The following is an 18,470-nucleotide window of genomic DNA, read 5'->3' on the forward strand; positions in this document are numbered from 1 at the left end:
ACCGCCCCTGTGTGAACCCAGGCTTGTCAAAGTGACTCCAGGCTGGGTTCACACAGAAGCAGTGCAGGGAAACAACATGTCATTCAGACAGGAATCGCACTGCATTCCAGTTCAAATTGCATACGATTCTTTGCAGTGCAATTTGAACATATTCATTTTGTATGGACGCAAATTGCACCGCATTCAATTTCCAATTGTATGCGGTTCTTTGCAATGCGATTTGAGCTCATTCATTTTGTATGGACACAAACTGCACTGCAAAGTATCAGTTTCATAAGCATTTTCACAAGTATGAGTACTCCTGAAAGTACTAGGTATCGGCGCATCCTTCGTTTATTAGTTTTGCGGTTCAGACATGGAAAATAAACGGCTGTCACATAAATATTATAAAGGGTCAGTCGACCCAAAAGTGGCCCTTTAGTTAAAGCTGGATTGCGACAGGCTGGTTTTCTAAATCTCTCAGAGACTGAAATTACATCTCTCTGTAAGGGATGATCTCAGATGGGTTTGAATCCTAGTTTGAACCCACCTGAGTGAGCCCACTGCCAGGAACAGGGCCTGTTATCTGGAGCCATGGCATTCCCCACCACACAGTTGCACAAATACTTGCCCCTTTGGGGTGGGGAATGCCGCTTATTATTGACACAGTACAGGGATAGCTTTTTTGGGGGCTTGGACTAGAAACCGAACACGTCTGAGCTCGTCTGTACTTCCTGTTCCCAGTTCTGTAGTCCCCACTTAAGGTATTCTCACTCCATTCTCAGCAGTGAGATTTGAACGCGCTCGCAATAACTGCAACAAGTGTGCAGATCTGAGAACTCACCAGCTGATAGAAACCGTTAGGCTTGGCTTACACCTATGCAGGTTGCGTTTTGTCATTTTTGCAGTGCTTTTTGTTGTGCGTTTTTAGCACCTGCGATTTGCGTTTTGCATTTATGTTTTTTTTTGGGGGGGGGCAAATTTGTTGTTGGGCAGATTAAAAAACGCAGAATGCAAATCGAGGCAAAACTGTGGTAAAAACACACTACGTGCTTTTATGCAGCTTCTCCATTGAAGTCTATTGAACCAAAAAAAGCACCACTTTGCGATTAAAGAAGTCCCTGACCCTTTACAAAAACACAGCGGCTGAAAAAAGCATAGATGTGAACGTGTCCCAAAGAAACCCATGTTAAAAAAAAACTGTAGTGCGTTTCTGCAGAAAGCACCAAAAAATGCATAGGTGTGAACTGAGCATTAATCGGTTCAATGGTCACCATGCATGTAATAATTTGACTGACTTTACAATCTTTATACGTTTTCATTTCAAATTTACCAAAACTATGTGATTTAAGGACCTACCTAATCAATCCAGTCAATTTGTACCCAATCAGGCACTACTAGGAGATTGTACAATCAGATTGTAATGTGTGGTGAGGTTTAAACTCTAGTTACAGAAAAGTGACAGAAAGCTTAAATACAGTATAACTTTTGGGACGACTAACTTTTAAAGCGGAACCAAACTCTCTCAATCAGTATTGACTATTTTTAATCTTTATGCTGCTAGCATTAGTACATAGAAAAGAAGGTATATAATATTTATTTATTTTAAGCTTTTTTTTTTTTTTTTTTTTTTTTTTAAACCATTTCTTCAGTTGCTTCCTGGTTTCTGGCCTAGGCCAAAAAGATGTCAAACATCACAGAAGTCTTCATGGGCATTTTTTTTCCTTCATCTGGATGAGGGACTCTCTCAGCTAAGTACATCCTTCTGCCTTAATGCCTGAGCTAAGGGGAGATGAATTTCACTTTCCTACCTCCTTCCCTTATTGGCTTTCATGATCCTAGTGAGAGGCCAAATTAAAAAATGTAATGAGGCCCTAAGTGAGAAAATCACCTACACTTTCTTTAAATAGACAGTCCTTGCTCATGCCAGGCAAGGTAGCAGTTGTTTGTAGGGTTGTCCCGATACCACTTTTTTAGGACCGAGTACAAGTACCGATACTTTTTTTCAAGTACTCGCCGATACCGATTACCGATACTTTTTTTTTAATGTCACGTGACAGTGTTTTTTTTTTTCATTTTTTTTTTTTTTTTAACAGTGCTTGCTTTTTTTTGGGGGGGGGGGGGGAGGGGGTGAACGTTGTATGTGTGTGTTATTTTTTTTTTTTTTTTACAATTTTTATTTTTTAGAATAATATTTCTTTTATTCTTTATTGTTTTTTTTTTTTTTTTTTTTTTTTTAATCAGCCCTTTTGGGGGGCTTTGGTGAGATATCAGGGGTCTTAACAGACCTCTGATATCTCCCCCTTGAGACAGAGAAAGAGACAGAGGATAGAGATTCCCCAGTCCCTTTCTCTGCAGCCTCAGCTGCACTGACAATGAATGGAGAGAAGACAGCGGCTCCTCTCCATTCATAAACTGACACATCGTAATCACAGGAGATTACAATGTATCAGTTATGTGAATGGACAGAGTCAGCTGACTCTATCCATACACAAAGGAAGGAGGAGGGGGAGGACGGAGGAACTGAGGGGGAGAACGGACGGGACAGATAAGAGCAGAACGGAGGGGACAGATAAGGATAGAGGAATGGAGGGGACAGCTGAGAGGGACAGAGGAAAGGAGGGGGCACGGAGGAGGATGCAGTGACAGTCAGCTGTGAGCGATCACCGCTGTATGTCACTAAAGCTGGTGAAAGCCGCCGGGGGAGAATCTTGTAACTCCCCCACGCGCCGATCACAGCTGACAGTTCAGGTATCGGGGGAGGCATCGGGAGCATTTGCCCGAGTACAAGTACTTGGGCAAATGCTCGGTATCGGTGCCGATACCGATACTAGTATCGGTATCGGGACAACCCTAGTTGTTTGTAAAGCAAACCTTCCGATCAGTCCCTGCAGAACCGGACAAAGTTAGATCCATATATGGCCAGCTTAAGTCAGCATCTGAGCCCAGGAATTGGATGATGCCTGCACAAAGATGATCCTGTATTTCTGGAACTGCAGCATGCACCTACTCAAATTAATGCAACGACGTTAACATGCATGCACCAAAGTTGGATATACACGCCTAGCTTTTCTGTCAGCTAAACAAAAACAAACAAATGTATTCCCCAGGTCAGAACACTATAGTTTAGTGGAGAGATCCTCAGTTTTTTTTTCGCTGGGTTGAACGATAAAAAAACTGCCTGTGTGCACCAGGCTTTACATTCTGTGAAAACAATGCAAGGACTTTTGTCAATAGAGGGGGGGAGAAAGGGCCACTCCCCTGTCAGAATCAATTAAAGTGGATGTAAAATATGTTTTAATTAAGGCTTGCACCTTGTACAGTTTAAGATTTCATGTCATCTGTACCCAATCTTGCCATGAAGAGTTAATCCAGCGCTGAACAGTCCTCTTATCTTTTTTCAGTGAGATAAAAACTGACACACAGAGAAATAGGAGTCAGTTTTTCCCCCTTGCTCTGAGTGACAGGTGATTTACATTTCTCATGCACAAGCCTGAGAGAGACACATTCTGTGTACTTCAGATCCCCCTCCTCCTTTCTTCTTCAGCTATCCCAAGATTGGCTGCTCCACACCTCAGCATGATTGGGCATACTGAAGTCATGTGGTGACTTTTTTGGGTTTTGACTGGATGTTGTGATTATCCACCATCCAGGACTGTAGGGCCATACGTACTGCCCTTAACTCCAGGATGTTGATGGGCAGGATCTGTTCTGTCCTTGACCATTTCCCCCGAGCCGTGAGCCCCTCTAGGGTCACTCCCCAGCCTGAGAGACTGGCATCTGTGGTCAGTACTCTCCAAGTTACCTGGGAGGAAGGATCTTCCCCTTTGCAGGTTCTGATCCTGCAACCACCAGTTTAGGCTTAAGCGTGCCCGAGGAGATAAGAACATTGGATAATCCAGGGCTTGTCTTCTATTCCAAGCCAACAAGATGTCTTGTTGTATAGGTCTGGAATGAAACTGGGCATAGGGCACTACCTCGAAGGAGGACACCATCCTTCCTAGAAGACATATACAGAGCCGAATGGAGAGTTGTCTGGTGCCCCTTATCTGATGCACCTGATCCTTCAGGGCATAGATCCTTATGGGTGGCGAAAATACACTTGCTTGGATTGTATCTAGGATCAGACCTAAATACTTTAGACTTTGAGCTGGTCTCAAGGCTGACTTTTCGGTGTTTATGACCTAAGCTTTCCAAATACCGCACTGGTTATGCTCTGTTCTAGAGCTTGTAGTTAGTGACCTCTGAGCAGGAAGTCGTCCAGATACCCGAGCACCAAGATACCTTGGGCTCTTAAGAGACCCAGTACTGGTGCTAGGACCTTTGTGAACACCCGGGGAGCTGTGGCAAGCCCGAAGGGTAGAGCCACAAACTGAAAATGACGTTCCTCTACTGCAAATCGCAGGAACCTCTGATGAGGCTGAAAGATAGGTACAAGAAAACACGCGTCCCTTATGTCGATGGAGGCTAGAAAGTCTCCCATCTGGAGTGAGGCTACTACTGAGTGGACAGACTCCATCCGAAAGAACTGGATTAGTAGATACTGGTTCAGGGATCTTAGATCCAAAATGGGCCTTGTGTCCCAGTTTGTTTTTTGAACTGTAAATAGGTTTGAGTAAAACCCTGCGCCCCTTTCGGATACAGGAACCTGTACAATCACTCCTTGATGCACTAAATGATGTAGTGCCTGAAACAATACGTTTTTTTTTTTACATAAGTTTTATAGTAGGTGAGGTTGAAAAAAGACACAAGTCCATCAAGTCCAACCTATGTGTGTGATTATACAGTATTACATTGTATATCCCTGTATGTTGTAGTCGTTCATGTGCTTATCTAATTTTTGAAACTATCAATGCTCCCCGCTGATACCACCACCTGTGGAAGGGAATTCCACATTATTGCCGCTCACAGTACAGTAAAGAACCCTTAGTTTAAGGTTATACCTCTTTTCTTCTAATTTTAATGAGTGGCCACGTGTCTTGTTAAACTCCCTTCTGCAAAAAAAAGTTTTATCCCTATTGTGGGGTCACCAGTACAGTATTTGTAAGGATCCAAGGGAACGCTGGATCTTAGAAACCTCTGAGGGGGAACTCCCCGCAAATCTAGCTTGTACCCGCAGGATATAGTTGTGGTTACCCACTAGTCCTGAACCATTGTTCTCTAAGTGTCCGCAAAGTGCAGCAGCCTTCCCTCCACCTGATAGACTGGGGGCGTCTCCTCAAAAGGAGGGCTTGGTGCTGGGTTCAGAAGAGTTTTGGACCCAGGGCTTTTTCTGGCCCTGGCCTTGCAGCTTGCCCCTGGCTTTAGCACCCTGCTGGCGGCGGTACTGTCCTGGCGCTGAGACACCCGAGGAAGCAGTCCCTGAGGTTTTAAACGAGGGACGCCTGGTGCTTTTCTTCACAGGAAGTAGAGGACTCTTCCCTCCGGAAATCTTTTGGATATATTTGTTCAAATGAACGTTCCCCATGAAAGGGGAAACCTGCCAATAACTTTTTACAAGGAAGCTGACCAGTTCTTAAGCCACAAAAGTCTGCGCATATGTACAGACAAAAGAGCCAAAACGAGAAACCTGCTGTATTGAATCCTTTAAGACGTCAACAGCAAAACACAGCGCTCAAGGAATATCTGTTTTATTTTCAGCCATATCATCCTCCTGGTTAGGTCTGTCAGGCCGTCTGACCTGATCCTTTACGGACTGGCAGATACCAATTGCTGCAACAGCTGGCTGAATAGCTGAACTAGCCAAAAAAAAGGAAGCCTTTAATAATGACTCCAATTTCTTGTCAACAGGGTCTTTCAAGCAATGTGCATTATCTACCGGACAAGTTAAGTTCTTGTTTAAGGAAGAGACTGCTTCATCTACGGCTGGCATGCTCCACTTCTTAACCAACTTTTCATCCATGGGATATTAAAGAGAAAACCTCTTAGGTGGAACAAAAATCCAGTCAGGATGTTCCCAATCAGCATACACTACCTGTTCCAACAGAGGGTGTAAGGGGAAAGCCTGTGCAACCTGAAATGGCCTCAGGGACCCCAAAGAGGACCAGGGGGGGCTCAGTAACCTCTGCAAGAGGCAACTTAAAGGCAGAACGAACCATCTCGGTAAGAGTCTGGATCAAATGCCTCTGCAACTGAGAGGCAGACATTAACTGAATATCTTCTTGTCCAGATTGCTCAGAAGCAGACTCATCCGCCAGGCCCTCCACAGAATCCTGAGTTTTTAGCTCTTCCCCATCCTCAACCTATTCCTGCTCCAAACTAGGAGGCTCCGGAGAGGGGGATCTGTAACGCTCCTTGCGACCCTGCGGGATGGAGCCAATCATGCCAGCAATCCTGTGCTCTAACCCAGCAAGGGCCGAGGACAGTTCATCCTTGGTGATAAAGGGTGAAGCAGCAGCATTGACTGTAGGCACAATACCAGATAGGCACAGCAGCTCAGATTGCCCAGAAGCCTCTGGTCTTTCAGGGGATACGACTAGGTTCATCAGGAACTACTGACGACATAGGTGTGCCCTTCCCTGTAGTGTTAGTCCCGCCCCTCTTATTTGAAGACATTTACAAGCCACAAAAAAAAAAAAAAAAAAAAAAAAAAAAAAAAAAAAAAAAGAGTACCTGAGTGTAGCATTAACACACCTCAGAAGGGAGACCCTTTAATAGGGCTCACCAAGCCCCTATGCAACAATCCTGCTAAGCACCTTTAGCCTGCCAAGCAACACCTGGTGATTCATGTGACCCGGGTAAGGAGAAATGAACCGCTGCAAATGCCTGGTTCAGAGCCTGCTCTGTCCCACAGCTGCCTTCTGGAAGCACCGCATGCTTGGCATATACAGCTTAAATAAGCTGGCTGTGCGCCAGAACGTTCTGTGCATGCATGCGCACTCCTGTGCGCAGTCCCGGCGAACTGGCGCGGCTGTATTAGCGTATGACACGAATCTACGTGCGCCAAGATAAAGGCTACGGCGCATGTGTGGCCTTGCCGTGTGCGCCATGGCCGCCAAATAAACTGCTGAACACAGCAGTGCGCGTGTGAATGCACGTGCACCATGGCGAACCAAGAGGCTAAATGGCGCACCATAGTGCACCATCATACAGGTAAAAAGAAACAACCAGGCTGAGCAAAAAAGGTACACTTTGTAAACACCCACAGCTAGCCCAAAACTCCCCCGTATGGTCACCGCACACAGGTCTCCAGCCTCTAGTTAGCTTGACTGATTGTTACAATCACTGGGATACCCCACAATAAGTAAATAAAGGGGTTTCACTTAACCATCCAGACGCAGGGCAGCTTAGAAACTAAGAGCCCAATCTTCACCCATCATGGCGGGTTCCTGTCACTTGAAGACCTTCAATGACTGGGTACCCTTTTCATGTTTAGGGTCCACTCACTTAGACCTGTACAGCACCCTGCAGGAATGCCTTAGAGCTGTGGTGTCCAGAATTCCACTTCACAGGGTCCAGCGCCCAGAGGTCACATTACAGGCAAAACCTTGCAGGATCTTCTTTGCGATTCTCAGGTACCAATTATCTAAGCATATAGAGCCTGTGTCAAATGGATCCGATCGGTCAATGCCTTGATTCAGAACCGTTTGTGGGACTAGAGACCTGGAGCTCAGAGAGCTCAAACAAACGTGCCCATCCACCTTGCAGATACTGGTAAAAAAACTGAAGTACTTCCTGTATGGGAGGGGTTATATAGGGGATCACTTCCTGTCTAAGACCTTGTCTACCAGAGTCCATTCACCTAGAGATGGCGTATAACCCAGTAGGTAATGAATATTAGCCTAACTCTGTGTCCCATGATATATGGGCAGCACAGTGGTGTAGTGGATAGCACTTACGCCCAGCAGTAAGAAGGGTCGCTGGTTCGAATCCCAACCACGACACTACCTGCCTGGAGTTTGCATGTTCTCCCTGTGCCCGCGTGGGTTTCCTCCGGGTACTCCGGTTTCCTCCCACACTCCAAAGACATGCTGGTATGTTAATTGGATCCTGTCTAAATTGTCCCTAGTATGTTTGAATGTGAGTTAGGGACCTTAGATTGTGAGCTCCTTGAGGGCAGGGACTGATGTGAATGTACAATGTATATGTAAAGCGCTGTGTAAATTGATGGCGCTATATAAGTACCATAAATAAATAAATATGAATAAGAAATTTTAACCAAATATCAGCTTTAAGGCCCCTTTCACACCAGCAGACCGATCGAGTCTGCCTGTCAGTTTTTCAGGCAGACCCGATAAGACCACCCATTGTTCTCTATGGGGCGGCGGATGTCAGCGGACATGTATAGACTGTCACCTACCGGGCATCCGATAAAAATAAAAAACGCATGGCAATATGTTCGCCATCTCTCCAGCGGATCGGATGACAATTAGATGGAAATGGACATGCAGTCCGTTTCCATCCGCCGCTCCATAGGAGAGAGCAGGCTGTGTCTGTGTCTGCTTTGCATAGCAGAGAGATCCCCCCGCTAAGCTTCGACGGATCCGCTCCATCTGAAAGGTGCCTTAAGGATTAGTTCGCCTTTCCACAAGAAATTGAAAAGCTAAACTACTTCACTAAACCCTCCCCATACCCCTGGTGCCCCCTGCACTTATCGCCTTTGTTGATAACCTTCTGCTGGCCATACCAGCCGATGTAGCTGTCTGAGCATCTAAATAAGGCCAGGAGCCAAGAGGCTGTGTGACATTATAATGCTCGCAATGAGTGGGCATTGATCAGCAACAGATGACCAATGAAAATCTCTCTAAGCTATCCTGGAAAAACAGAAGGGAGCAGAAAAGCGTGGCTTTCCAGTGCTGGGACTGCAACATCAGCTAGCATGGACATTGAAAGATAATCATCCAAGGAGGTAGGTGCACTGGGGTGTGCAGAGGGTGTAGCGAGTTGGTTTTCACCTTTTCGGGTTTTGTGAAAATGTGAACTGATCCTTTAAAAAAAAAAAAAAACCTTACATAGATGTCTTGAGATAAGCTACGTGGGTGTAAAACACAGAGCAAGCCTGCAAGGTGTAAGTGGCTTGAGTTCTTGGAAAAGGTAAACAGGATTCCACCTTTCGCTTGCGTTCTACTCTGCTGCACGCCACACCCCACTATAGCCAAAATTACCTGTAATTTATATAAGCCAATTTGTTTTTAAGATTCAATTAAGCTTTTGAAAAATACGTACGTACATGCACTTTCATAGCTTAGGATGCAGCAAAAATAAAAAGAGGGAAAGGAGTAGGAGACACCCTTCGCCACAGGCAAGAAAAAATGCTTGTTTAAGTTATAGGTTAGGTCACTAAATAAAGGAAATTATAGTTGGGTGTGTGTTGAGCTAAATTCACTCAGCCTTAGGGGTTAAACAACAGCCCACACCTTGGGTGTGTATAATATTCTGATCACTCGAAGACACATGCATAATCCTCCTGGCACAAAGTACATTAGCTCACCCACTTTACCAAGATTCATCTAAAATGATTTGCAGCCTTTAACAACATGTACAACCTGATCACACTGAGCATGCACCAGCGATGGATGGGATATTATATATCACCACCAACACTGTTCAGACTTGACAGATGTAACAAAAAGAAATAAAAGGAAAAGAAAAAACAGGCATTTGCATAGTCTCCTCCAGCTCCAAGTAATCTAAGCATTGAGAAGTCATTAACTGGTTATTTTTCTTTATCCAGGGTTGATCAAAGGCTACAGCCTTATATTACCTTATATTTTTTAACCAGGATCTATGCTGGAAACTACGCTTAATATGTAATGCATAGCAACATTAAAGTAGAATTTCGCGCTTAACGTGGTTGGTTGTAAAGGCTCAAGGTTTTTTTTTACCTTCATGCATTCTATGCATGAAGGTAAAAGACCTTCTGTGTGCAGCAGTGACCCCATCCCCCCCAATACTCATCTCGATCCAGCGATGTGCACAAGAGCCTCGGCTATCCCAGGACTCCCCCTCCTCATAGGCTGAGACAACAGAGGGAGCCTGCTGTGTAAAAAAGATGTACATACCTACTTTCAGGCTGCTCCAGTGGAGTCAAATGATTTTTGTGTCAGCCAGTGCCGACCACTGGGTCTATGTGCTGCTCTATGCAATGCAGGGAAATGAGGGCTTGTGGGAGGGGTCAGTAGAGCGTCGTACAGCTCACAGAAGCTCACAGAGTGTAGTGTAACCAGAGTTAGAAGTTTCAGTACAGGAGAGAAGCCTGTACAACTGTGCAAGTCAGAAAATAGGACACTGAAGATGAACTCGGTGGGAGGAAAAAAAAAACCCCTTGCGACAGAACTCCCCTGCAGTGCAAGGATTTAATGCTCCTCTGTGCCTAGGGTACCATTAAAGAGGGACGAGGGTCATTTATTTGCCTTATTCCTCACCACTTCCATATATATATTATATATATATATATTGTAAGCTCTAACAAGCAGGGCCCTCTGATCCCTCCTGTATTGATTTGTATTGTAAGTGTACTGTCTGCCCTCATGTTGTAAAGCACTGCGCAAACTGTTGGCGCTATATAAATCCTGTATATATATATATTTATTTATTAATTAGCTCAGGCCCTAGATAATAAAATGGTTTTAGGTCACATGATATTTGCGCAGCGTTTTTTTGCATGCAAAAAATACACTTTCATGAATTTTAATGTACACAAACACAATATAATATCCAATTTTTGGTAAAATATATAAGATGGTGGTACGCCGAGTAAATAGATATCAAAAATGTCATGCTTTAAAATTGCGCACGCTCATGGAATGCCAACAAAATGCGATGTTTAAAAATCCCCATAGGCGAAAAAAGCCTTTACAGGTTACCAGTTTAGAATTACAAAGGAGGTCTGGTGCTAGAATTATTGCTCTGACATTCTTGGCAATACCTCACATGTGTGGTGATCGCAGTTTATGTATGCGTGCGGGACCAATGGGGGGGGCATTAAAAAAAAAAAAAAAAATTATTTATTTTATTTTTACACTGTTTCTTTTCAATGTATTTTATTGCTGTCACAAGGAATGTAAACATCCCTTGTGACAACAATAGGCAGTGACAGGTACCCTTTATGGAGAGATCTGGGGTCTGTTAGACCCTAAATGTCACCTCTGCCTTTAAAAGCATCTGATCACACGAACCCTCTCGCCGCCGGTAAAAGCCATCCATCGGCTAATTAGCCACTAGGATAGCTTTTACATAAAAGCAGATCTCCTCATGAAAAAAACTATACTGTGATGATGTCTGTAGCTGCACTTGTACATGCAGGGCTGCTGTTAGAAATCATGGGGCCCCATAAAGCCTACCTGACAGGGCCCCCTGCTCATCCTTAAAACGATCTACCTGTGTGCCTGCAGCAGCTGCTGGCGGGAAAGGAGAATAGGGAAGCTGGCAGGGCTGCAGGGGATGGGGGCACACAGGGGGGTCCGGACAGCAGGGGGTGGGGGCACAAATATTAGAACCAAGAATCGGTTTCTTCAATAAGGCAGTACAGCCTGCCCAGCAGGTGCATGGGCTACCCTTTTAAACTGATGGGACCCGGGCCTAATACAGGAGCGCTGGCTGTGCTGCCTTATCAGCGGCCCTGTGTTCAGGCAACAGGCACCCTTTGGCAGAAACATTTACATATTAAAACAGCAACAGCAAAGGAACAAATCAATTTTTCAGTATTAGTACTTTCAACATACAGTTTTATCACCCAATGTAGTATCATGCAGCTGTTGCAGTGAACCTCCAACTAAACTGTCACTGAGAAGTAAATCACTGGAAAGGCTTCATTTCTGGGAAAGTCCACTTCTGTTTAGCAAAACAGACTTTTCCCAGTGCAGATTTGGTATCATTCCATCTTGATAAAGTCATCTTCTCACAATGTATATCAGAGTGATAAATTATTTGTACAGTTCACAGAACATGACGGAGGTCAGAACGAAGTTTACTCAATAAGAGAGTGAAAAACGCAATAAATGCACTTTCATTTGACAAAGCTTTCCAGCTTGAGATGCATGAGATTCCAACGTTTTATGCAGGCAACAGGCAAAGGTGCATTGTCCAGCCGTGCTCCTAGCAGCCTGTAAAAGTCTATGGGAGGCTGAAAGCTGCCATGGCTGGACTGTGTATGGAGTGGTACTAACACTTAAAGCGGAGTTCCACCCAAAAATGGAACTTCTGCTTTTCAGATTCCTCCCCCCCCTCCGGTGTCACATTTGGGGGTCTAATACAGGTATTTTGCTCCCACTTCTGGGCATAGATACCCGAGCCACCCACGGGCATCTACGCCACTTCTGGCGCCTTCTCCGTTCCCCCCCCCCACTGTCGTCTGGGAGACACACAGGTGCCAGAAGACGGCAGGGACCAGTGGGAACGCGCAGCCTGAGTTGCGCATGCGCAGTAGGGGACCAGGAAGTGAAGCCTTGCGGGGGACAGATCGACTGCGGGGGACAGATCGACATCGGGTGCCGACATCGCAGGCGCCCTGGACAGGTAAGTGTCCTCATTTTAAAAGTCAGCAGCTGCAGTATTTGTAGCTGATTTAAAAAAAAAAAAAAAATGGCGGAGCTCCGCTTTAAGGCAGAATGTGCCCAGGGACATGCAGCAGCCTTCAGCCTCTCTGACTAAAGGCTGGACAATGCACCAGTGCCTATTGCCCGCAAAAAAAAGCACCAAAAACTTGTGCACAGGAGCTAAATTCCCAGTGTGTATGATGCATTAGGGTATACCCTTAAACAAGGTCACATTCCCAAACCCCCACTCTCACTGAATTTTGGGTGCTTCTCCCTGCAATCCCCAACATTTATGCTTGGATTAAGGATCTGCGAATAAAAAGACTACAAGTCCCATCTGCCACTGTAGCGGAGGGACTCACATATCAGTGGCATACAGGTACAATGATGACACTGCACTGGTAGCCCACTTACGTCCTCCCGCCCCATAATGGGGGGGTTCCATACCTTCATACAGACCACAGGCTGGGATGTAAACAATGCAGGAGCCTAAGATTTGCACTTGCAATGCACTGAACGCAGTTGCAATGGTTTGCAGGCTTCAATGAAGAAATGTAACGTAACATTTTTTCCTTTACTAATATGGGTACATTTATTACATTTATGCAAAAAGTGGACTATTTCTTTCAAACTTCAAGTCCTGGTTTGCCCTCCTTCTCTATATAACACACAGCAAAGCACTGACAATTTGCATTACATCATGGGGGGCCTAGCTTGCTTTCTCCTGATCCATAATCTCAGTTTTGGCATGCTGAGAAAGAGTGACCATAATAAGATCAAATGTTTTAGCATGTTGATTGATGGAGGCATGGAGAACATAATATATATATACTTACATATACAGTGGAACCTCGGTTTGCGAGTAACGTGGTTAACGAGCGTTTCACATAACGAGCACTGTATTTCTAAAACTCCTAACTCGGTTTGCGAGTGTTGTCTTGTAAAACGAGCAGGATTCAGGCCAAAAGCGGTGTGCAGTACGCTTTTGGCCTGAGGTGGGGGGTGCCGAAGCCGAACAGCGCCGATCGCCGGGGTTCGGAAATGCCAAGGACAGTTTGGCTGACCTTGGCAAACCTCGGAAAGGCTAGTGAATGGAGTCTTTCCGAGGTTTGCCAAGGTCCGCCGAAGTGTGCTCAGGCCTTTTCGGCTGTTTCCGAGGCTCTCCGGCGCCCCCCACCTCTGGCTGCATGCGGTATTGCATCCCATTGAAGTCAATGCGGAACAAATTATTTTCGTTTCCATTGACTTCAATGGGAAAACTGGCTTTGGTATGCAAGTACTTTGGATTACGAGCATACTCCTGGAACGGATTATGCTCGTAATCCGAGGTTCCACTTTAGTTACATAGTTGGTAAGGTTGAATAAAGACACTAGTTCATCCAGTTCAACCTGTGTGGGTGTGTTCATGTCGATAATCATTTCCCATATCCCTGTATATTGTGTTCACAAAGATGCAGGTCCAAGTTTTTTTTTTAAAACAATCAATACTTCCTGCTCACACCACCGATTGTGGAAGGAAGGGAGTTCCACATCCTTGCTGTCCTGACAGTAAAAAAACCCCTACACATACAACCCATTGGCGATGAGCGCACGCAAATATGCGGCCTCTCTGGGGCAGGGCCTTGGTGCTGAGCCGCCACATATTTGTGTGCAATAGCGCCAATACAGCTTTGATGAGAGCATGCGTCCTGCGTGCTCCTGGCACACTTACCAGTGGCTAACAGAGAGCTTTGGTTCGCTGCTTGCGACCAAAGAGCTTTCTGACCATGTGACCGCCATGACAGCCAATCATGGCAGTCACATGACCATAAGCCCTGCCCCGCCTCCCGGCATTCTAAACTCCTTAAAGGGCCAGCAGACACCAGCTCTAAGGGTTCAAGCTTAAACCACTTCTCCTTACATTCTGGGTAAAATGGGAAGGATCCCGTTACTTTTTTTTTTTGTTTTGTTTTTTTAAGGACATCTCCCCGTCTAATGTATAGTAATAAATGGAAAAGCAGAGGCCTACATATTCTCAGCCAGGCTCCCAAGCTCTTGGACAGCAGGGGAAACCATACGTGGGTAGAGTTCCTCTTTATTTGTGCCCTTTTTTTACCAGTCTTGGTCTGTAGACTAGGTGAGACCCAACACTGGCAATATTGGAAAAGTGTGTTACATTTACTGTAAGGCCAAAAAAAAGATCCTAAAGTCTAGCCAACATACAAATGGAAATAAACAGCAAACTATAGCATGCATAACAACTGTGGGTTAAAAGATTTAAAAAAAGGCTTTACCAGCTTATCTTTTATTCGTTCTCCATGTATAAGAAAGTCACTTCTTCCGCTGCCCTCCGGGTAAACTTTAGAGACTCCAACCCGACTGATTCCGCCGCCTTCATGTGGTAACCATCCCCCACTGGAGTCATCTCTGCTCATAACCACAGCCTTCACACGCACTATGTAGTTGTCACTAGAGGAGAACATATACAAAAGAGAAAAAATGAGAACACATAATGAAGAGAAGCAATGCTAAAAATACCTTGATAAGTCCACATTCACTAGTTATAAAGCCTCAGATATAGGAGCTACAGTCCTACTTACAGTGAACCTGTCACCATCAAAATAAATGCAGAAAAAAACCCGCAAAAAAACAAGAATTTAAATTGCCTATGTGCAGCATTATTTCCATAGATAAAATTTATTGTGCCTATGAATTTATTAGGAAATTTGACTGTTTCAGAAGAGTCAAGTCTCTAGCACAGCCCCTTTACTCTTTGCATGTTGTAGCCACCTCCTCTTCTGGGAGTGTCTAATTACTGTCGGTGCTGGCCTAGCTCCTCCACCTCACCTCCCTATATAACCTTTTGTAGCAGCTGAAGACGACTGAAAGGGAACAGTATAAAGTGAGTGACAGCTCCGAGTCTGCTGACATCACAGCCAGGATGTTTTTATGCAGAAATTACTAAATTGCTCATGGAATCTTATGGGAACTTTTTTTTTTTTAAATAAAAGGGTGAATGATGTCAGCTCTGCACTCAATGTTGACACTGCCGTGATTTGGTAAATCCCATGTTAAGTTGAACTTTGACTGACCACTTTTATTGTGTCATGCTCACAAATCACATATGCAAAACAATAAAAGCTTTCATTTTCTTTTCCTAGATCAGACTTATAACATGATCAGGAGAAGCAAAATAGCCAATAAAATTCAAACATCAAATATTTTTGGACACAGGAAGGGCAAAAAAAAAAAAAAAAATGTATATTTTATATATATATATATATATATATATATATATATATATATATATATATATATACACATACATACATACACACACACACTCACATCCATCAGCCATAACATTATAACCACTGACAAGTAAAGTGAACAACACTGATTATCCTGTTACATTGGCACCTGAAAGTGGGTGGGATATATTAGACAGCAAGGTTAGGTAAGGCAAGGTTAATGTGTTAAAAGTAGAAAAATGGGCAAGCGTAAGGATTTGAGTGACTCTGACAAGGGCCGAATTGTAATGGCTAGAATAGATGATAGAGTCACAGCAAAAACTGCAGCTCTTGTGGGAAGTTCCCAGATTGTAGTAGTCAAAACGCAGTATAAAAAAAAAAAGTAAAGGAAGGAAAACGCGTGAACCAGTGAGAGTCGTAGGCAATGAAAGCTCACTGAGGCATGCGAAGGCTGGTCCATATAGTCCGTGCCAATAGAAGAACTACTGTAGCTCAAAATACAAAAAAAGTTAAAGGGATTGTAAAGTCTATTTTTTTTTCTATAAAAATAATAAACATGTTATACTTACCTGCTCTGTGTAATGGTTTTGCACAGAGCAGCCCAGATCCTCCTCTTCTCGGGTCCCTCTTCTGTGCTCCTAGCCCCTCCCTCCTGTGGAGTGCCCCCACAGCAAGCAGCTTGCTATGGGGGCACCCAAGCTGAGTGACAGCTCCGTGTGTCCATTCAGACACAGAGCTGCAGTTCGGCACCGCCCCCTCTCCCTCCTGATTGGCTGACTGACTTTGATTGACAGCAGTGGGAGGCAATGGCGCCGCCGCTGCTGTGTCTCAGCCAATCAGGAGGGAGGGACCTGGACAGTTGGGACAGTCATGGACATCGTTGAACAGAGATGGGGCTCAGGTAAGTATTAGGAGGACTGAGGGGGGCTGCTGCACACAGAAGGCTTTTTTTATCTTAATGCATAGAATGCATTTACAATACCTTTAATGTTGGTTCCGATAGAAAGGTGTCAGAACACACAGTGCATCATAGTTTGTTATGTATGGGGCTGTGTAGCTACAGACAAGGGTGCCCATGTCGACCCGTGTCTACAGCCAAAAGCTCCTACAACGGGCATGTGAGCATCAGAACTGGACCACAGAGCAATGAAAGAAGGTGGTCTGGTGTGATGAATCACATTTTCTTTCATACCATGTGGATGTCCAGGCACATGTGTGTTGCTTACCTTGGTAGGAGATGGTACCAGGATGCACTATGAGAAGTCTAATCCATGGAGGACCCATCTTGCAATTTACAGGACTTATAGGATCTGCTATGGATGCCTTTGTGCCACATACCACAGAATACCTTCAATGTTCTAGTGGTGTCCATGCCTCGACGGGTCAGAGCTGTTTTGGGGGCAAAAGGGGGACTTACTCAATATTAGTTGGGTGATGTTATGGTGGGTGCTCAATATGTTATGGCTGATCAGTGTATATATATTTTAAAGCGGTTGTATAGCCCGCTTTCTTATTTTTATCTACAGGTAAGCCTATGATAAGGCTTACCTGTAGGTAAAATGAATATCTCCTAAAACTTGCAAGGTTTAGGAGCTATTCACCCTGCCTGCAGCCGCTGGCATCAGTAGTGCATGCGCTCCGGAGTTCCGGCGTATTGTGCTGGAAATTCAGAGCTCCTTGCCGGAACGGAGGGCTCCCGCGCGCATGCGCGAGAGTGATGTCATTGCAGCTCCGGCCACTCACAGCGCTGGAGCCCGCCAACCCAGAAGAAACATCGGGGGGAACGTGTCAGCCCCCCTTAGCGGAGACTGAGCGCCGCTGCGGGGGCTTCATTCTAAGCTATTTCATAATGTGCTAGCATGCAATACATACTAGCACATTATGCTATTGTTTTGCAGGGTTTTTTTTTCAGCAGTTTACTACCGCTTTAAGTTGAGGCTACATAATCCATACAAAATTGATAACTTTGTATAAAACACCAACTGAAAAAAAGTCAATTGTGTAAATTTTAAACACTGATATGACAAAATCAGTTTGAAATGCTCAAAGCATAAACTGAACTGTATGACCTGAAAGGCCAACATGAGACTCTGAAGCTCGGACTGGTTACTAGACAAATCATTTACATACATACAACCAAAAAATACAATCACACAACAGTAGTGTATTATAAAGAGACGTAAATGGATTGGTTGCAGTATTTACGTCCTGCGTCAGAGAAAACTCATCATGGCCAGATACATTTAGTTCTGGCTGGACCGGTCACCCTATGTGCACATTTCCACCAGACCCCTTCCTCTATCTATTACAAAAACCTAAGTTTATAAATATGCATGCTTGGGCAATACCTGTGTGCATTTTTATACACTCATTGCATGGGGGAAAGTATGTATACGCATTATTTATTTGCCTCTGGAAAGTGATCAAAACCACAGTTCGCTTTTCAGAGGAGAGGTAAAGTACACTGATGCGTGAATGAAGCCATAAAGCAAGACTAAGCAAAGCTGATCTCTGCATAGTAGAATGGTAAACTAAACCTTCTCAGTCTCCTGCCCTCCAAAAAATGGCACCGGAGGTCCTGGCCCTTGGTTCCAGCAGACCTACGCTCAGACATATTTCCATATGCATACTTGCTAACGTATGCACACATGTAACACAAAATGACAGCTCCCCCCCAACCCCTGCCTTCAATTTTCCTTTCCCCTGAAAGCCGGCACTATTTTTGTTCAGGCATCATCCAGAGTCAAAATCTACTTCCAGAAGATCCAGAAGATCATACATAACA

General features: G+C 44.6%; 1 protein-coding gene across 1 annotated transcript in view; it reads right to left on the reverse strand.

Annotated features, from left to right (window-relative positions):
- The window catches only part of SPRED2 (sprouty related EVH1 domain containing 2), a 161,427-nt gene that overhangs the window by 65,219 nt on the left and 77,738 nt on the right, over nt 1–18,470 (reverse strand). The window contains exon 2 of the mRNA XM_073628210.1: nt 14,729–14,903. Coding sequence (XP_073484311.1) covers nt 14,729–14,903 — 175 coding nt within the window. The remainder of the gene's footprint in view (nt 1–14,728; nt 14,904–18,470) is intronic.

The sequence above is a fragment of the Aquarana catesbeiana genome, linkage group LG04, assembly GCF_042186555.1.
Source record: "Aquarana catesbeiana isolate 2022-GZ linkage group LG04, ASM4218655v1, whole genome shotgun sequence".
Classification (NCBI taxonomy): Eukaryota; Metazoa; Chordata; class Amphibia; order Anura; family Ranidae; genus Aquarana; species Aquarana catesbeiana.